This window comes from Sinohyriopsis cumingii, chromosome 18 (genome assembly GCF_028554795.1).
Source record: "Sinohyriopsis cumingii isolate HCF-2022 chromosome 18, ASM2855479v2, whole genome shotgun sequence".
Lineage (NCBI taxonomy): Eukaryota > Metazoa > Mollusca > Bivalvia > Unionida > Unionidae > Sinohyriopsis > Sinohyriopsis cumingii.
This window is the reverse complement of record NC_142978.1, coordinates 61,796,029-61,819,057: the sequence shown is the minus strand read 5'-3', so window position 1 is coordinate 61,819,057 and position 23,029 is coordinate 61,796,029. Positions and strand designations below refer to the sequence as shown.

General features: G+C 35.0%; 1 protein-coding gene across 2 annotated transcripts in view; it reads right to left on the bottom strand.

Moving 5' to 3' along the window:
- Positions 1-23,029, bottom strand: part of LOC149776773 (uncharacterized) — a 154,382-nt gene that overhangs the window by 100,084 nt on the left and 31,269 nt on the right. Inside the window, exon 1 of one of the 2 annotated variants that reach the window (XM_089941449.1) lies at positions 9,369-9,478. The exons of the other annotated variant lie outside the window; for it this stretch is intronic. Coding sequence (XP_089797575.1) covers positions 9,369-9,438 — 70 coding nt within the window. The 5' untranslated portion in view covers positions 9,439-9,478. Of the gene's footprint in view, positions 1-9,368; positions 9,479-23,029 lie in introns of those variants that run through there. 2 annotated transcript variants of the gene reach the window in all.

Sequence of the window (23,029 nt, the reverse complement as noted above, 5' to 3'; positions counted from 1 at the left end):
TTAAACAAAGCACAATTCTTTCAAACATAATGTGTTAGTATGTGTGTTTGCAGAGCGTAAGATTGTCGATGCTTATTGGAGCACTTCCGTTGTAAAATCTTCATTTTTGGAGGTGCGTAGCCTTGCGCGTTGTAAAGCTCTTCAGTTCCGGAAGTAAGTAAATATGGCATCTAGTTCGCAGTCCCATAATGTCTTAAAAGAAGAGACCATTAAAAAAATAGCCGGAACTTGGTAAGATTCAGAAATATTCAATAAAAAGACAGGCGACTCAAGGCATAGTAATAACTGATAAATTTAGGCAACTCACAGCGAAGTACTATATGCTACAGGTAGGCGACTGGGATCATTGTAATAGTTGATTCAGAGAGGCAATTTAAAGCATTGTAATAATCGCTAAAGATGCTGGAATCCATACATTTTATTATGATTATTCGACGCCTTTTGTTTTAGTTGATTTTTTTGTGTGTTTATATTTCCTTCTTTTTTATCTGTTTATTTGTCATACAGAAAGTTTGACTTTTAATAAGGAAAGTTGCAGTTTCATTCTTCCTAATATGCCCACCGTCTCCCCCTCCTCGTTTTGTGGAAGGAAATTTATATGATAAATGCAAACCATTTGACATTATTTGCTTTGGGGAAATAATTAGATTTCCCTTAATGAAAGCAATATTGATTGGCAAGGAAACAATTGCAGCTCAAATCTAGTGATGTACAGTGGTGAACTGTAGGCGTGCTGGAAGGGCGCCGAATTCGGAAAGGAACATAGAAAATGTTATATATTTGGCAGTTATAGATTGGAAGCTTTTTGCTATGAACATCTGTAGACTGTTTTCCGTTATGCCCAAGTATGCTGGACGTCCTTGCCAATGGGCACTTGTATAGCTTATACATCTTTGACCGTCGAAACTTTCATTTTCATGTAGGATATCGTGCCTTATTTTGTTAGTATTTCGTTTAAAAAAAAGGGACTCTACCCATAATTACTTTGTTTTAATGAAAGTCTTATAGCTATGAATGGCACATATCATGATACGTTTGTCAGTTTTGCATATATTACCCGTATGAGTGCTTTTGTATATATGAGGAAATTGGAACAGAAAGGTGCGAATATACTTTGGAACATTAAATGCTAAATATGAAATAAAGTTAGGTTAAACCACACAGGATGCAGTAACTGCGGGGCCGAATCAGATCAAGTGTGGTGTGGTGTGGGTACGTGTGTGTGTGTGTGTCTGTGGGTGTGTGTGTGTGTGTGTGTGTGTGTGTGTGTGTGTGAGGGATGTTTCCAATATTTTAATAGGGCTCTGACGTTCCTCGAAAGGGCACCAAAGCAAAACTCCATGTGTATATTTACTCAAACTGCTACGAGTCACCGATGACACGATGGCTCTATCGCCGAATTGGAATTCTTACTAATCACGTAATGATTTAAATGGTTTAAAAATCCGATCCAAAAACAAACAAGCGATGTTTCGATCAACTTGGTTCAACTGTTTACGTATGAAGATGGTGTAACTGAGATAAACTACAGAGATAGATGGTGTCGGCCGCAAAGAATCTGACTTTCACCAGTAGCTGTTTTAATCCACCTGGTAAAGTGACCATCGTTCAGATCCACTTCGTTTTGTCATTATTTTCTGATATAAGTGCTCCCTCTCTCTCTCTCTCTCTTGATTTTATTTCTTTCTGGGTCATACAAATTATATTCACAATGTTGCCATTACTATCCTGTTATATTCGTCAATTTCCCAATTATCAAAATTGCTTTCGAGATTTCTACCTCCCCAATCACTTGAACTTTATGTTTCGGGATATATATATACTACCACTAATAGTCTACGCCTGTACCATATGGGGATATAAACTGCCACTGATAGACTACGCTTGTACCATATCGGTGTGTATACCCTAGAAAGGCTGGTAAGACTTACGAGACCTGTTTATCTTGCATGTATTAAGTGACGGTCTGCCCAGCAAAATTGTCACACCTCGTACGAGTGACATTTTCCGAACTGCGCGAGTTGAACCTAAAATATAGCTAGTCTGGCGTCGGACAAAGCTGACAGTTTAGAGTAGAATAAACTAAATTGTGGTCTGAGTTATAATAGTATTGTACGGCATATAGAGTTTATCGATCAAAGTATCAAAGTGAAATGCGCGGTAACGACTAGGGTGCCTTAATATTTGTTGTTTGAATCTAAAACTGAAAACAGCTGCCTGTCATTTTAAGGGGACTTTATTGTCTTGATTATTTAATTATTAAACTTGTTAATTGTTTTCATTATGTTAGAATATGTTACTTCTCAATTCGTATGAATAAAACTGTAGTCGTATCATTTTGTCTGCACCCTTTTTCCATTCCAATTTGTCCCATACTAGTATAGCCTCTTAACATTTTGTCCATACCATTTTGTCCGTACCATTTTGTCCGTTACCATTTTATCCTAGTACCCTAAAACTCATAGATGATGGCTGTACCATATGGGGAAACACTACGGCTGTACCATATGGGGAAACACTACGGCTGTACTATATGGGGAAACACATCTAATTATAATCTGTCCAGAATTGATTAACTCCAGAAATGTGTAGCCCGAATATTACTGAAAATTATTATGACTCCCTCGAATGTTTTCTTTTCACGTCTGCAATAGCTACCTATACAAATACGTATTTATTACATTAAAGGAATCATGATATCAAAGTCTTTAAACGACCATTCTCCAGATTATATCGCTAACCTAATTAAACAAAGGTTAGAACATACTGAGCGTAATCTCCTATCGACAACTAACATCGATCTCCAGACTCCGTGATCGAAAATCATCATAAAAGCTCATTCACTTTATCAGCACCTGCTGTATGGAACTCCTTACCCCGAAGGGTACGTAATTCATATTCCCTTGCTTCCTTTAAAATATCATTAAATAAATTGTGTCTTGACCAACTGGAGTGGCATATTAAAGTCTCTTAATCGAAAACTTGATCATTATGTAAATAAATAATATATCCAGGTCTTATTCGATATATGTATGTATATACATAGGACAGGTTATGCTGAAATGTATGTACCTGTGTATAGAATGCCGTTCATATATGTATATGTTTAAAAGTATAGTCACATATATCCCTTCGTGTTAAACAGGTATGCATGAGTTTGCGACGATACCTGAGTATGTGTATGAGTTTCTATTTGGCTTTCTCTTTTTAACATAGCCATAAAAAAATTAAGGATCACGTGGCAGATGACTCAGTCATGACCGTGTTATTCTCGTTAAAGAAAGTTTATTATTATTATTATTATTATTATTATTATTATACCAATATTAGAGACTAAACCGATTCGCATAGAAAATTAATATATATTTTGGTATTCCGGGCTATACTGTAGAAACTGTCTTCATTTTTGTTATCAATTTCAGTGTTCTCATTCCTGTAAAGGTTGAAATTTATTGCCAACGTTTATGTTACTCTGATAATTATTTCAGGCATCACTTGCTTAATATATTGTTGGTATTTTTCACATATACATCAGGGCAGCAAAATAAATACTACAAAAGCTTAACTTGTAATATACAATCATAGATACGAACAATCAATCGCTTTAAAAATCATGAATATTGTGTGCGACTATACCCTTATTTCCTGTCCAAACCATTGAAAACGTGTTACCACATGCAAACTGCTCCACATGGTATAGATGTTTAAAATGTTTATTCATATAAATTTCGACAAGTATGCTTATGAGATGGACTTGGTAAGCTCAGTGTTAAAAAAGGGTAGCCATACTTTATTGAATAGGCTTCTAATACTTCCTCATTTTTGTAAGTTGCATCCAACTAGCTTGAAACTTTAGACATTTTATATATAATAAAACACAGTGATCTGGCTGATTTGCTCAAATCCACCTTTTCAGCAATTAGGGAGGGGTGGGTGAGAATATATGAACATTGTTTGCAATACGTTGATACACGCATCCACAAATTATTATTCTTCAGAATAATTTAGACGATTGAGAAAATAAATATTGTTATTCATGAGCGAAAGGCAATGAAATATAATTGATTAGGTTGTATACTAGTTTCATCAGTCAAACTGAGACAGCTTCCAACGACACAGCCGATGAGGTTCTGCTTAGCGAGACTCTCTGTAAATACAGCAGAGTGTCTGACGCTTGAATTGAATTTGGCCCATAGAGGTTTAGGGTTTTCCGTTCTTTTGATGATTTTATGGTGCAAGGGACACCATTTATGCATAAAATTAATGCCTCATCTACCAAAACATTCATATCACTGAATGATATTTACGTATTTGATTCCATTTAGTGCCATATTATTTTAAAGTTAATGATTTTCAAGGATATACATGTGTCTAGCATATTGTTCATATATGAACATTTGACGAGTATAGTTATACCTATTATTTCATTTTAAATCGTTTTGCGCGAGGATACTCGAGTGTGACTTTGTTTTATAACATATTGTTAAAAATTAGGAAGCACATGACAGATGTGTACTTCATGTATGCGTCTTCCTCATTAATTAAAGTTATTATTATTATTATTATTATTATTATTTTTTGTTGGTGTTTGCATTAGTGTATTCAGGAAGGCAGCAACTTCTTTCTTGCTATGCGAGTGCAAGGCATTAGAAGGTGCGCTATAAACCTTTCTATTGCAGCTGTCTCTTAAATAACACATAGACGTTTGATGGACAGAATAAGAGAGAAAGTCATGCTTATATATATATATATATATATATATATATATATATATATATATATATATATACACACACACAGAGGTTGCAAATTATGAATTCAAGACTGAAGTGGCAAAGTTTTGGCTAAGTAATGTGCAGTTTTAAAAGCAAAAATACCATTTTATTAAAATAATGACTCATCTCATACATTTAAGTTCAGATGAGTATAACTGAGCTATTCTTGCCTGACAAAAATGATAATAATTAAGAAAACGAAACGTGAATGCGAGATAATTCGGTAAAAACATCTGAACGACATGATCACATCAACTTCGCCTTTCGTTAGTGACGTTATAGAATTACATATTTTTAAAACAAAATACAAAACGTGTAATATGGGTATGGTACCCTTGACACCACATAAAACGTCTTGTAAACGTGCAATGGCATAAAGTAAAGCATGAACCCTATCGAGAAACCACCATGACGATACAATTTAAAATAGCATGAACCTTTACAGCTAAGTTGATTTTGTGGTATGCTCTATGATATTATCTTTCAGCAGCCATTCCTATATATGTCTAAACATTTGTACGTCACCTATATGATTGAGATCAAATCCATGATTGGAAACAAAACAGAATCCATTTTTACTTGCCTTTATCGTGAACATATATAAATTAGAAAACTTGCAATGGTTCGCCATCGCAAATCCCTTCGTGTTTTACTGTCCATCTCATTTCCTTTCAAGACATCACCCCCACTTTCGTCCATTTGTTCACCTCTACCCCTACTGCAGGGTCAATAGGGTCATCGTACCTAATGCCTGCTCCAGCTATGAGTGCATTTAATGAAGTTGACACAGGAACTATTTGAACATGTCATGGTACATTTCATTTGAAACAGATGACTTGTAACTCTTCCAAGAGAACCAGGACCAGAAACCATGCATGACAACCATTTAGCACATATGTTTTACAGAGGCAAAACAAAGCTTCGTGAATTTTCACCCATCTGCTTAGAGGGCGAGGTGGCAAGTCACAGACGGACGGATATATGGGGTTTGGCGATACCCCATACGCTTTTTTCAAATGGCACGGAGATAATATGGTACATTTATTTTACCATTTCTTCATGTCTATAGTAGAACGTTCCAGTTTCTCACCAATTGTACGCTGATAACACCCAAATATACAAATCTAGCCACCCAACTGAAGTTGATGCTACCATCCAAGGTGTAGAGAGGTGCATTTCTGATGTGAAATCATGGATGACATGTAACAATCTGCAGATAAGTGATGATAAAACTGAGGCCATTCTGATCACCACACAAAGACTTTCTCATTCACATCCTTTACCTCAAACAATAAATATCAGCAACGCCAACATTAAATTCACACAATCAGTAGGAAACCTAGGTGTTACTCTGGACAGTACTCTCCCATTGCACCAACATGTAATGAACATATTCAAGGCTGCATATCTTGAGCTGATACGCATCAGCTCAGTTCGCAAATATCTTTCAGTTGATGCCACTAAAACACTTGTGTGTTCATTAGTACTTTCAAGACTAGTCTATTGTAACTCAATTCTGTCTGGTTCATCTCAATATCTGCTCCAGAAACTTCAGAAAGTTCAAAACACAGCTGCTCGGATCATGCTTAGAGTACCACGATCCGAGCACACCTCCCCGCTGCTCTGTACCCTACACTGGCTATCCATTCGATCCAGAATCAAACACAAAATTTGTTCTCTGTGCTACGTTTTACTGTCGGATTGTAGTCCAACATACCTATCCGACCTCACCCATGTGTACACACCAGCAAGATACGTACGCTCCTATTCTGACAATCGTATATTCATTATTCCCACTATGAAAACAAAGTCGTATGGATAGCGTTCTTTTGCATACCAGGGCCCAGCAACGTGGAATGAATTGCCCCCTGAACTTAGGCACAAAGACACAGTGATCACATTCAAGAGGGCTCTCAAAACTCACTCATTGCGACTGCAAGAACAAACTTAAAGACCCAATAATGTTTCCTACCTTAAATATTCTCAGCGTGTTTTTTTTAATGTTTTATAATTTCATGGTGTTTGTTTTTGTAATCATATTGTAGTAAATTTAGAGTATGTGCACTTGGTTGTAGTGCCCCGTTTTAAGCAATTCTTAGATTTGTGTGATTACTTGTTTGATTATTGGAATTCGGCGCCATGGAAATATTCCTGGCCCGAACTAATGAGCTAATTAATAGGAGCAAACGTCACGGAGTGAAATGTTAGTGTGTTTCCATGATGTCCTGGTTCACTAGTAGTGAATTCCGACCAAAACCAAATGAATGTCCCTGGAGTAAAATAGTACATATTAAAATCTAGTGGTATACATTGGTAGCGTGACTGCAAGGACAGTACTTATGGTATTAAACCGGTAAATTTCACAAGGGCATAAATAAAACCGGACTTGACAGACACCGTTTATGTCGCCATGTGGGCGAACATGGTGCAGTTATATCGGCGAAATGGGCCTGGAAAGCATGCATTGACTGGCCTAAGGTGGCGGAGTTAAAATAGTTCCCAGTGTTAGGGAGTACTCATATATGTTCTAAGGCGTGAACGGTTGGTGGTACGGAAACATAATGAAGCCAAAACACGCAGATGTACGGTTGATAGATAGTTGGCAGTTTGGTTTATCTGTGGTCTTGCATTAATTAGAGGAAAATTTAGGTATAGAATGGACACGTCGAGCTTTCTGATTTACAACTGAGGTTGTATGGAAGTCTTTGGAAAGTCGGGGTAAACTTATGACTTCTAGCGAGAATCGCGCCAGGGTTTGACAACTGCTCGGTCAAGTAATTACCCGTGTGCGTGTAACAATATTATTATATGTTTTTTGTCTTACAGGTGTTGTCTAATGTTGTAAAGCGGTTAGAGCTTCTAACGATTAGGCGCTATACAAAGTCCTCATTATTATCTGGCAAGCCGACGGTACAAATGACACTTTGTACTATATGTCCTTAGCGGTAGAGGTCATTCAATGTAGAAACATTAAAGCTAACTTAATTTCTTCAATTATTGAATAACTCTATGATCAAACTTTAAGCTACATGTTGAAAGAGGAAATTTGATCATAGATTTATTCAATAATTGAAGAAATTAAGTTAGTTTTAATGTTTCTACACTGAATGCCATATTATCCCTGCGTCTTTCCAAGACATGTCGGGGCTCTGTCTATTTAACAAGTTACGACTCAAATCGAAATTTAAAAGCTAAATACCAGATGGACTGTGTAGAATAACAACTGTAAATAATATATGAACTGACATAAAACTGCTAATATATTAAAGAAGGTTTTTAAATTTGTCATGGAAAAAAACAAAAAAATCTTTAACATATACTTCAATTTACAGAATCTACCACTTAAATATTGTTGATTGGTTAGATTTGCACGGCATTTTGAAATATGTCTTGACTCTATTATGCCCATCAAATGGCTTTTATAAAGTTCTCATCAAGGATTTCCTAGGGTGGAAGAAAGCCATCAGTATTTGGATTGCAATGGTCTAGTAATCTCAGTAAGGACTATCAGTATCGTTCGAATGTTTGTATTATAACACATACAAATGTATTTCTATTCTCAGTGCAGCTAAAATCCAGCCAGCATTGAATAAAAAGGATAACCATCCTCCTCCTGATGCATTTACAAAATTACTCACATACTAATGGTTCAAAAGTTATTAAGACAAAACTTTCTAGTGTTTAGATAGTCACATGAAAATAAATCCCTTTCATGTGCTTAGATAGTCACATGAAAATATATCCTTTTCATGTGCTTAGATAGTCTTATGAAAATGTCCCTTTCATGTGCTTAGACAGTCACATGTAAATATATTCCTTTCGTGTGCTTAGATAGTCATATGAAAATGTCCCTTTCATGTGCTTAGACAGTCACATGTAAATATATTCCTTTCATGTGCTTAGATAGTCATATGAAAATGTCCCTTTCATGTGCTTAGACAGTCACGTGTAAATATATTCCTTTCATGTGCTAAGATAGTCATATAAAAATGTCCCTTTCATGTGCTTAGATAGTCACATGAAAATATGTCCTTTTCATGTGCTTAAAGTTTCATGAAAGTATGTCCCTTTTTATGTGCTTAAACCGATTCACGAAAATATATCCCGTTCATGTGCTTAAATAGTCTCATGAAAATGTGTCCCATTCATGTGCTTAAGGTATTTTCAACGTTTCAATGATCGATTTTATTAGGTTAGTGGTAAGCAAATAACGGATTTTGCATCAATGCTTGCGTCAAATACATATTAAAGCAACTAGTTAACAATTGTCCATTTTTGGCGATACTTCGAGAATGATATTTTTAAAGACTTTTGTTAAATTTTATCAGAAATGAGCGCAAATGTAATATTACTTTATACACATGACAAAAACTGCAACAATTATTAAAAGACCCTGCAAAAGAGCATAGTGAAAAAGATACGAATCATTTGTATACCTCGAATACCACAAATATGCGATATAGAACCTCACTTGTTTGTATGCCATATATAAAAATTCGAACTTAACTAAAGCATGTAATAAACTGCATCATTGGTTTGCAAATGTCGCATTGGTGTCAATACCTACAACTAAATATAGGAAACATTACTCACCGTACGCCAGAGCCAATAGTTGTTGCAGAACGATCGCCTGGCACATTGACAGCAGTGTACTAGCCTTCATTATATTAAAAGTACTTGCTTGAAATGAGATAGTACAATCTTTAAACTTAATACAGCACAGCGTATGTCTGAAAAATACAGAATAGATCCGTGTTTCTTACTTCACGATCTTGTCAGCTGATGCTACTGAGATTGTGCTGCTGTGAGATTGCCAGCCCGTTTTGTAACGAATTGATCAATATTCACACATGTAAAATAGGGTTAACTAAATTTGCGAAAAGCATAGTTTTAGTCGCATAAAGTAGTAGAGGATTGAACTAGGTGTACCATAGATCGAATTTGAAGTTTTCATGACCCTATCCTACATATCGCTATGGAACCATCCTAGAGACTAAACTCGGACTATGATAAAGTACTAACAGATTCTTAATAACATCCATTAAAAGAGGTATACATATATATGGTATGGAACGGTACTACAAAGAGTTCAGCTATTTTATGGGAATATCTTGCAAGAAATGGTACCATAACAAAACGCTTAGCTGCTTGAGAGACCAATGTTAGAAGAGCTGGTATGAATGTTTATACGTACAACGCAAACGTACAGTACTTATCAAACATCATCATGTTCTCGTTTACAACTATCTTGCTGATTTTCAGTTGTATTTTGTGACACCAAAATTAAAACGCAAGGCTGTCATGTTATTCATAGCTGGCATAGCAAAAGGTCTTCTTTTCATCGTACGCCAGATTATTGTAGCCAGCTTCCGGCACCTGGACACAATTAGCTTTGCAGGATGACTAATGCATATCTTTTGTGAACATGTACTTTCTTTAATAACATCAGCCTTTCGTGTATGTCATTGCTATTCAGGTATTCTACTTTTGTAGTAACATTAACAACAAATGGTACTGTAGCAAAATGAACTGCCATTATTTGTATAGTTCAATGTCACAAATTTATATAGCCCATGACACTGTCAAGATTGATTCTCATTTTTAGAAGAATGTCAAATGACGCAGGATAAACATTAAAAATGAACTTTTGCATTGACCTTTATGGCCTGATGAATTACACCATTTATTTCCCAGTATTTATTCTACAACGTTTTATTGTTTTTCTTATCCGCCATATCATATCTATCACGCTTTGTTGAATCAAATCGATCAAAATATTGTTATTAACTCATGTGCGCTTGCCCAACCGTAACTTCATCGCCTAAACCGATTTACTGTGCAAATGTACGCCCCTCACTTACAAGGGGTGTGGGTTGATAAGCGGATTATACCTTCTTTCAAGGTGTCCGGTTTATTAGGTTTTCGTTATCTAGGAGATGATCGAGTTAATGCCCGGATCGAGTAAACTTGTAGGTGGAATAAACAGAGATCTGAGCAGATATATAGAACAGAATGACTCGAGCCCCCGTACGTAAAGAATCAAAATTTAATCAATTACATAAACACTGGAGATAATACAATACATTAGGAAGATACACTGCTTTGGAATAAATCTTTCACCGAATTTCAAAAGACACATATATTTATAAAAATAGCTGATCTGTTTTACTGATAGAATTAGTCATCACACGATCGAGTGAACAATCGAAGTCTTTGCCTTGTACAATTGCATAACCTGCTTAGATGTGGCTCCCTCCAGTTTCACTGTAGCTGTTCTCTGTCATTTCGCCCTTTGTTTTCTTCCACTTTTTTTGTCTTCTATCTAAACTTCCTACTGCTTCGTTTCCCATCGGTGCTCTTTCTTTGTGTGAGTAGGGGGATATGTAAGCATGTAGATACATAGCTACTTGATTGCGTCAGTACATCTGATGATACATCGGAAGAGCTATTTTTCCCTTTTACAATAAAAAAGCAACCTAAATTTTCCGTCGGCTATCCTACTGGGAATAGATCATTCCTCCCCTTCTCGTTACCAGATCTTAATATCGGCATTCAAACAGAAACCAAAGGCTATGTAGTCCGGCCAAGTATGGCAGACCAAACCAATCCTATTTTCATAAAATTAATGTACATCCTAATAGCTATAACGGTTCCACTCTCGGCTCAATTACATAAATGAATGAAAAGAAATTCATTACAGGTCGTAACTACGCTATTTCAGCGAATACACACATTCATGTCTTTATCATACTTGAAATCATTTAAGATCGATGAATACAAACGGATTCCCGTAACTCATATCATTAAAGGTTATACATGAATTCTTAGAATACCCAATTCCTATATAAACTAAAAGACAAATTTGGACAATTGGACAATATTAAATGAAGAAGATTATTATACGAATTCATATATATATATATATATATATATATATATATATATATATATATATATATATATATATACACACACACATATCTATATCTATATCTATATATATATACACACACATATATATATATATATATATATATATATATATATATATATATATATATATATATATATATATATATATATATATATATATATATATATATATATATATATATATATATATATATATATATATATATATATATATATATATATAAACTCAACACAGTTATAATCATATCAAGAATAATGATTTACATATTTAAGCAAACTAAATTCATGCACATAGTATCAAATAATTCAAGCAAAACATTATATTGGCATAACGAATTTCAGGAAAGTTTGACGCACATACCTGTGCTTTCAACGATTTCTCTCTCTTACCGCCAAAATTGTGACCGTTCAACCTTCAGACCTCCGGTCCCTTGGACAAGTGTTTTCGTCTCGGTGTCCACGTACGTTTATTCTTGCAGCAAAGCTTAGACTAGTTAGATTTTTTCGATGTGGCGCTATTTAAAACTAGGGAATTTAGTGTGGGGAAACACGCCTCTTATTTAGCGTAACCAATCAAGATTAAATATATTTACCGCCCTTAATAACTATGCGCCAAATATGGGGTCAGTTTGAGCTTCTACTTTGCAACTAACGGTTTATGAAAATATTCAATTTTTGATAGTTCCAATATGAAATCGAAGTTTAACCATGTTCCTAAAAGTCCGTTTGGTTGCTATATAAACAAAAGTGTAATAGCCTCACTACCGGGACATTTAGAAATTCTTGCAGTATAGCGATTTAACCAGTGCCTGTCTCCATAAATCTAATTAATTGTTCACTGGTCTCAAACTAATGTGTTCTTCACAGATCGACAGAAATTTGCCCCCTCACAGACTGGGAACGTAAATGCTGTCATGGCATAAAGATAAAATATGCATGACGAATGTTGCACTGTTTGGATGAGGTGGGAATAAGTACTGGTGGGTGCGCTGGTAGGGTGGACAGTAAGAAAATGTAGCGATTCGCACATTAAGCTATAAGAGGTTAGCTATTTTAATAGATATATTTTAATTTTTTATAAGAAATGCTTAAATAAACACCACAAGGTTTGGATAGCTGATTAATTATGGATATTTTCTGAAAAGTGCAAAATCTGTTTCATTCTTCTCTGGGCATGTGATTTCAAGTAAACATTCTTACGATAAATAGTACCGCTCCTACCAGAAATGGCAACTGGAATTTAAAAAAGCGAATTTAGAATTCAAGAAAAAGAAAGACGAGACTAAATCCGTAAATTTGTATTATACCGTTTGGGATTTATTAACATGCGGACTGCTTGAACAACTCCGGATTCGTACAATCAAATTATGTTCAAAGTAATATAGCACATTTTCACAGTGTTTAAATCATTTGGAAAGAACCAGTCAATTAAGTTGTCGAAATCCTGCAAACTTAATTATGAATTGGACTCAGGAAAAACCTTACACTAGAATACTAAATTGAACAGTTTAACCACAACATTTATCAAAGTGTGAGAACCAACGAGGAAGACGGGAGTAAGACGTTAATTTCTCAAGTGTAAATTGATCGTACGGTCTACATTATTTTCAAAAAAATACCGCATTACTGCTCGTAAGGGGAAAAAATATTGTCCCTTTGAAATGTTTAGAATATCTACATTGGCTTAAGTTTACGAATAAATAAACACTATAACACATTGTCTGATGTTTAAATAGTACAGTTCTTAAATTTGTTACTTGTAAGTATAACACCACTGCCACAACGACGTACATTAATATCCAAGTTACCATGTGAATAAAACTGCCCGTGTCAGGTCTGCAGCTCACATAATTCATTTATATTCAGTTTTCTGCGGTCTTTTCTCAACAACGTCTTTAAGCGATATATATATATATATATATATATATATATATATATATATATATATATATATATATATATATATATATACGCACTACAAACACTATTATTATACAGGTTAGATAATTTTAATTCGAACTCTATGGAGATTCAAACCCAAGCCTGCCACACACGAGTGCATCACTTCTTGGTGATGTGTGTTAAGTCGTGATGGAATATGAATTGCTATGTGCTGGCCAGGCTATGGGTGCCGTTTACCCGCGGACATGAGTTCGAATCTCCTTATACAGTAACCTATATGATATTTGTATGTATGATTCATTCTGCCAACCATTATCAAGCAATCTGCTACATAATGCAGGGACATCACTTTCCCTTCGATCTTATGTATATTATAAATCTCTCTCTCTCTCTCTCTCTCTCTCTCTCTCTCAAAAGTTCAAAACAGCCTTCTAGCAGATATATATTCTGCGCGTTAAGGTGCTGCGAGTTGCGTAGTAATGAGGATTAATTCCTATTTGTATGTATATGTGTGTGTATATATATATATATATATATATATATATATATATATATATATATATATATATATATATATATATATATAATGGAGAATAAATACAACTATAGCATGAGAAGAGAGCGAACAACTATACCAGTAAATTATGTAATTTAATTATAGTGCAGAAACTGGAGAGGTGGATAGAACTAAAATATTTGTATAATTAGATATAAATAGTAGTTGCCAAATGACAGTGTTTTAAAAATTGTACCACTGAACTCCCCTCAACCCAAAGCCAGAAGAAGAGAACACTTCGATCAGAAGTGGTAGGGAACCCAGGGGGTTAGAGAACAAGACCCAACGGGTTATACATGACTATAAAATAAACAAATCAATAATAGTAAATGAAGGTGACTGAGACTAAAAGTATTACCAAAATTCTGAAATTGGGATGGGCTTTATCGGACAATAATATATATATATTATATTATTTTAAAAATATAAGGCCGAGACAGAACGCAATACCAAAATACTAAAACGATCACAGAACTTCGCGGAGACTGAAATGTAAATTGGGGGAAATTTCAGACTTTTGACGAGGACTAAATTAAATAGGAATATTTCAATCTGGCATGTAATAAGAGGAGGGAAAAGCTAACCCGGACATAATTGTAAAAGGATCGTAGTGGAAAAAAATGAGACTAAACGTACAAAACTAACATGAATTTTAGCGGAGACTGAAATATACAATTAAGAGAAGAAGCACATTTAAAAGTTGTGACTTAAGCCTCAAGTATGATCAACATTTTTAAACAACCACGAATTTAACAGGGACAAACCAAAACAAGATCAAAAAAATACATAATAAAAGTATAGCCAAAGCTAAAATAAATACTACAAATATGAAACTGGAATGTCTTTTAGCGAACCAGAGAAAACTCAGGAAAATTACAAAATCCGAACCAAACTAAAAATAATAATTACATTCTGCAACTGGAATGGAAGCCAGCGAATATTTTAAAGAAAAATTGTTACTATGTAAGAATCATATTAACAGAAAAAGTACAGCTTTACAAACTGTAAAATCATTTGCAAGCAAAATAATTGCAAAATGAAAGTTTGCAAATACTAAAATTTACAATAAAATAATTTTCATTTGGCAATTTTTGAGCAACTTCTCTATTTCTAGAAACATCAGTGGCCATCAAAAGGGCCTTTGCGTGGTTTGCACAGGTATAGGCTGCTAATTCATAATATACTTGTTTGATATAACCATCAGAATTAAGACTAACAACTAATGTTCATCCACTATCCGCAAGTGCATGCAAAATGGACAACGAAATGGGAAACTATGTGATGGTCACTGATAAACATAACTAAAATCAAATGCCTAGCCTAAGATAATAAGGTAACAACGTGGAATGGAAATACACTCTCGTACAGTCAAACACGTACTGCAAGCAAAGAACAGTTAGGTTATCTATGTGGACTATATTAGCAAACAAACTTGGAGAAAATGTGAAGGACAGACTTTTGCTGGATTGGTAATCGACAACTAAACGTCTATTGGTTTCTTGAGTTTTTGCAAAGGTGATGCCTCAAAACTTTCCAAATATATCGACGAGATATCGAGCATTAAGATCATGTCCTGCAGGAAATTATCATGTAATGCACACTCAGTCAAGAATTTGCTACCGCTGATGTTTTATTTTTGTAATAGTCATATCATTTGGTCAATTGGTTCTTGTGCTGTTTCGTTGAGTATTCTACGATGACCTGATTCAGGGTAATATTAAAGACTTGAATGGGATGAATGATGTCTGCTAAAGCCAATACCTAATGCGCCTCGCAGTCCAGTGGTATGAACTGATGTATCTTTGCCATGAGAAAACACAACACATTCGTGGATGAAAACACCCAGAGAACTGTCATTATTTAAAGTTATTTGATTTGATCTCCTAAGATGAAAAGATAATATTCCAATGTTCCAAGGGTTTGCTATGACTGCGATTCTTCTAGTGTGTCTGTCTTTGGTACTTCTGTTGTTGCCGTTGCTATTGTTGGTGTTCTTTAACGATGAGATGGGAAGAAGACAACCAATAAAAGTCGCGAGTCCCATAATCCACAATTATTTATTGTCTTCTTACAAACTGAAGTCTGCAATTGATTATAGTCGCACAGTAAACTACGACGATGTCAGACAAAGTTTTCTAGAGTTTTGTTATCACATCCTACATAACGCAATAATTATTATTGTTTGTTTTTTTGGACATTACTCTACAAATATGACAGGAATGACTAGAAAATAAAATTGTCGCAGGTGACGAAACATGGATTTGCATTTCTGAGCCCAAGTGTTACGACTCAGTAGTCACAAAGTAAATAAGAACCAATATATTTCGTAAACTTTAATATAATAATTTACTCTGAATGGAATCCAAAATAATACTAAAAATGTTATGGTTGCTGGTCAGTAAGGCAGTGCTTTGGTCAGTAAATGTGTGTGATGCTCTGCTCAGTATGTGTATGTGGCTGAATAGTAGATGTGGTTGCTTGTTAGTAGCAGTGTGCATTGGTACGTACGCTTTGTTATTCGTTAGTAGATGTAGGTTAAGCCCAGCAAGACCGTATGATGATCAGTACGTGTGGGTGGTGGGTGGTGGTCAGTAAGACTGTGTATTTGATCAGGAAATGCAGATGATCAATGGTGTTATGCAATAGAACGTATCTGTGGATGCAGTCAATTGCGATGGTGTGATGGTTAGTAAATACAGGCGATAATCAATAAGACGGTATATTAGTTAGCAAATGTGGATGTGGGTATTGGTCTGTTAAACGGTGTGTTAGTTGGTACATGGTATTGGCCAGCATATGTGTGTGCAGATTTGAAGGTGTCTGTGTTTCCTTCTTTGTATTACCCTTCCCCCGTCCCTGTAGGGATCCATAATGTAAATCATTTGGGGCAATGTTAACTTCACCTTATCTCTTATCTGTATTGGGGCCAACAATTTGAACTCTAAAAGAGAATAGTTCTGTTTTATTTCCTTTGTCCGAATACGGGAACATAATACGGGAACATAATTTTAATCTTATGGAATAGGTTTACTACTGTTCTCTTTTGAGAACTAAACAGTTGCATGAGAGTTTAGTTAAGGTAGATTATAATGTTGTTTCCATTATTAGAATATATGTCTCTTTTCAGCATCGTCTTCTGTGTCTTGTTTATGTCCATAAACACATTCTGGAATTTAATCTTCCTTAAGATAAAGCAATATAGATCATAATTAGGTTAGATTGTATTTTAATGTATTTCGTATCATCAATGCATTCATCAAGTACAAAAGTTATTTTAAAAAATCAGAAAATCTTGAATTTAAGAATAGGAGCTGTCAAGGTTTGAACAACTTATCTGTATGCAAACTATTACATGTTGATCGGTCAGAGAAAAGAAGGCAATTTCGACCGTAAGCCATTTGGTTCGTGAGATAACTAATAAACAGATTCAATATTGCAATGACGAGCAAAAGTCTGTGCACATGGCACAAAAAGGCTTCTAAATCTTGCAGTATATAATGTCTTAGCTTGGCCAGCTTAACACAATAGGCGAACTAGGCGGCCACCTAGAGCGTTAAGATGTGAGGGGGCGGTAAATGAGATCGAAGGTTCGCCTTGTGCGCAAAATACCTTTGCACCGACCCTGCGTCTTTTGTTATGCATCTTACACGTAGCAACGGTTCTACAAATAACGTATGTTTTGTTTTAATTGCTATTTGCGACTTGCTAAGCCCATGATATTTCGAGGATGATAACAATCTGATCCTTTACAGCGTAATATTTGATGGGTGAGAAAAGGCTAGATCTATAAATTACAAAACACATCAAATTCTATTTCAGAAAGCGGAATGTGCAACTACCGGAAACTATGTTACGGATAATAGCTTAGTACGCTCTGTACAATTTGATTTGCACAAAGGTTTATGAATACTGAGTCACAGAGTGTGAAGACCCATAATACAATCTTTAGGTTTAATACATTTAATCTGTGACGACCTGGTACACTAATGTCGCTGATGACGACTGAGAATAGAACATTAAAATGAAGATGATCGAGAAGTAGGCAAAACTTAGGTGGTGAATGAGTTCGGAGGTGAACAAGGGTAAGTGAGTATAGACGAAATACCAAATAATATTGTCATGGACAATAACTAGCCTAATGCTTCCCTAACGACTCGACTACCTAAATACCCCTGACACTGGCAATTTTAAAAACCGCGATGTAAAATAAAAGTTGAGAATTAGGTATTCACATTCTGTTTACAGATAGAAATATATGTTTTAGCTAGGGACAACGATGATGCTTCTATGTTTGCCTGCAGACATATATGTAGTCCATTATCGTATAACAACTCTTCATGAATTTTTAATTGTTGTGGAACACCAACTTTCGCATGGTATTTTTTGCCGTCCTTGTGTGCAAATTAAAATTAGTTTACAATTGTTTTTAATCCATCCTACTGCAGATATATCAGGTTTGTAATTGTCGTATTTTTACAAAATTCATTGAGCTTTTACTTTAGGTGTGAATTAGTTGTTAAAAAAAGGATGTTTGGACATTTCTAAGGGAACATCTTCTTTCTAACTGACAGAAAACAATTGCAACGGTCGTAGGACATGAATCTTGATTCCTGCAGATATAAGCCGTGGTATGAAATCTTACTGCTTAAATATTACAAACATATACAGACATATTCAGAATATGTAATGGGAATAAACACATAAATAAATTACGCCATTCAGTTATATAACTTTCCTCACTTCAAAAGTAACTCTTTTATAAAATATTTTATTTTATGTGAGCAGCCACAAATTCAAATACATGATTGGCAGGCATGCTTCTGATTGAATCATTGAGCAATACCGATATTGAACAAACAAAACTACAGATATAAAAAAACTATTTTAAGATAAACACATATATTGATATTGGGAAAATGTAATAAGATACACATAGATGTTGTTGATTTAGTAGCTTTGGAAGTTATATAAATTAGAGGTGCATCTCGAGCCCGTACACGCTGGTTTCGTTCTATGGTCACCAAATCTTGACCTCAGACGCGCATTCTCGACAGACACAATTTGCGCCGGCAAGTTTTTATTGGTAAATTTTCATCCATGTCTCTTTTGGCGCTAGCAATGGCCAAAGCTGCGTCATGTGATCAAACAGTAAGATGACAAATAATATATATTTAAAACAATGTATCTGCAGTGAAAACGTTCACGGTATGTAGAAGTTACAATGGTATTTGCCATATGGCCATTAGTATAATGTATTTTCGAGGTTAATATCTCCCAAATGGGCAGCATTTTTTATTGAGGTTGCATGTTCACAGTTTATCACATGATCATTTATTTTGACAGTGTGAAAAGAATAGTAATTCAGAAAGGGATATGTTTTATGAGGTGGTGTATAATATATACTGGTAGATAATATGTTTATACTAAAGTTAAAATTGAGCAATATCTGCAAAATGCTTTGGCACAGATAATTTCGGATCTCAAAACATGCTTCATTTGTTATAAACTATTTTAGCACATGATAAAGCTTTTATTGTAATAATGTAAGTGACCAGAGAAAATATCGCCGCATTGTATAAATAATTTGTGCTTGCATCCACGAAGAAGGAGGGGTGGAGATTGAATGAAAAAATTTGTAGGACCGCTAAGACTATAGAAAACCACCATATATTGTTTTCAGCGTGTTAAAAAATTTCGTTATTAACTTAGTCAATTAAAATTTGACAGCAAAGATAGAATTTTTGACCAACATAAAAAGGTTTTATTAATTCTTTCATGACAAAAATAAGTTTTATCCAAATGCAGAATATAAATATAAAACTGACCTTAGTTAGGGTAAGGGATTTTGCTGGAAAAGCAAGTATGTATTGGTATATACATATTGTAATAAATTTGGAGTATGAGCATTTGGTTATAGAGCCATGTTTTAAAGAATTCTTAGATTTGTGTGATTACTTGATGTGATTATTGGAATTCGGCGCAATGGGAATATCCCTAGCCCGAAATAATTAGCCAACTACTAGGAGCAAACGTCACGGAATGAAGTGTAAGTGACTTTTCATGATGCCATGATTCACTAGTAATGAATTTATGCCAAAACCGAATGAATGTGCCTGTCGTAAGATAGTCCATATTAAATCCTAGTGGTGTACATTGGTGGTGTGACTGCAGTGGTAGTTTTTACGGTAGGAAACCGGTAAATTACACAAAGGAATAACTAATAAGGGACTCGGCATATAATAATAATAATAATAATAACAAACTATCTTTAACGAGGATAACACATTAGGTCATGGCTGACCTATCTGCCATATGGTCCTCAGTTTTTGTAATAAAATAATAAAAATAGAAGTTCATGCACATAACCATGTATCGTCGCACACTCATTCCTACATATTTGACACGAATGACTATGTGTGTCTATACTGGGAAACATACAAATATATATCAATTATGGATATGATTTTAAAGTTTACTATTCAGAGCTTTTAATATGTCATTCTAGCTGGTGTAGAAGAAATTTCTTTAATGATATTTTAAAAGAAGCAAGGGAAGTTGAATTACGTATCCTCATTGGTAAGGAATTCCATACAGTAGGTGCTGATACAGAAAATGAGCTTTTGTAATGATTGGTTTTCGACCAAGGAATCTGGAGATCTTTGTTTGTCGTCGATCGGAGATTACGCTCAGTATTCCATGATCTTAGTTCAATTATGTTAGAGATATAATCTGGAGAAAGACCATTTAAAGACTTGTATGTCATGATTCCTTTAAAATAAAGAATACGTTTTTGTATAGGTAGCCATTTCAGACGTGAAAACAAAACAGTTGAGGGAGTCATAACAGGAAGTTTCAGTATTATTCAGGCTGCCCTTTTCTGGAGTCTATCAATTCTGGACAGATTATAATTTGATGTGTTTCCCCACATGGTACAGCCGTAATCTATTAGTGGTAGTATATAACCCGAAAAATAAATTTCAAGTGATTGTGGAGGTAGAAATTTTGAAAGCAATTTTAATAGAGTTACTCTTTTGACTACCATTGCACATAAGTGATCGATATGCGCATTCCAGCTGAGGTGTTGATCAATGTAGATATCAAGAAGTTTTTGATTTTTGACAATAGATACGTCTAAGCCATATTGAGTTAGAAGTAAATCCATGTTAGTAGATAGACGCTGCCTTGTTCCAATTGTCATACATTTCGTTTTAGAGATGTTAATATGCATTTTGTTTTGATGACATCAAACTGATATATTGTTGAGGTCGGTTTGAAGTTTATTTTTAATGGAGTCTAGAGATTTATCAGATAAATGCAATGTCGAATCGTCAGCGAAAAGATATGTGTTAGCGTGCGCTGGATACAAGGCTAAGTCATTGATAAATAGCAGATAAAGAAGAGGCCCTAAGATAGATCCTTGAGGAACACCACTTAAGATATGACTTGGTTCGGATATATGTTTACCCGTGCAAACAACCTGGTGTCTGTTTGTGAGATACGACGTGAACCAGGCAACTGAGTTTGGAGAAAACTTGTAGGCTGAAAGTATTTTAATGAGCACCGAATGGTCAACCAAATCGAATGCTTTTTTAAAATCAATGAAGATTGCACCAGTAAGTTCACCTGATTCTACTGCTAGTAGCCATTGGTCTATAAGTTTTGTCATTGCAGTCTGACATGAATGATTCTTTCGAAAACCTGATTGTGATCTATGGAGGAGTTGGTACTTGTTAAGATGCTTTTCCATAATTTTTGAAAGTACAAATAGAACAGATATGGGTCGATAGTTGCATGGGTCATTCTTTTCATTTCCCTTATAAATTGCGAATACTTTTGCTAACTTCAATGCCTCCGGGAACTAACTGGAAGTGATGCTACAGTTTATTATTTCTTTCAACGACTCTGAGATTGATAAAGCCGACATTTTCAGAGTTTTGGGGTGAATTCCATCTAGACCAGCTGATTTGTTTGTGTCAAGTTTATTTATAATATCAAAAGTGTCATTTATTGTTATTAAGGGAATGTTGAAACTAACATGATCAGGTACCCTTTCATTCACGAATTTAGTACGTTTGTCTAAATTAGGCTGTGTATTCTTAGACCTTTCAAGCGTTTGGGAAATATTAGTAAAAAAATGGTTCAGTTGGTTTGCAATATCGAGCTCTTCAGTATATTTAGTGCCATCAACTATAATTTCACATGGAGCTAGAGGCGCAGGTTTCGTTGAAGTTAGATTTCGTAAGTGATTCCAGATGGATCTGTTATCGGAGTTTGATGTGATGGCTTCTTTGAAAAAGGAGCGTTTGTGTTTTGCAATGATTGATTTGACTTTGTTTCGCCATAAACGATAGTTTGTGAAGTCTTTATGTTTATGGTAGCAATTTCGTTTGCGTTGTGCCTCTGCAATTTCATTATTATACCATTCTGGTTGTTTGTGTCGCCATGGGGGCAAATATGGTACAGTTATATTGGCGAAATGTGCCTGGAAAGCATACATTGACTGGCCTAAGGTGGGGGAGTTAAAATAGTTCCCAGTGTTAGTGGATACTCGTATATTTTCTAAGGCGTGAACGGCTGGCGGTACGGAAAGCTGATGAAGACAAACCATGCAGATGTGCGGTTGATATATATTTGGCAGGTTGTTTTATCTGTGGTCTTACATTAATTAGAGTAAAATTTAGGTATAAAATGGACACGTCGGGCTTTCTAATTTACAACTGAAGTTGTATGGAAGTCTTTGGAAAGTTGGGGTAAACTTATGACTTCTAGTTAGAATCGCGCCAGGGTTTGACAACCGCTCAGTAAAGTAAGGACCCTTTCCCTGTAACAATATATAAAAAAATATACTTATCTTAGATGGTTT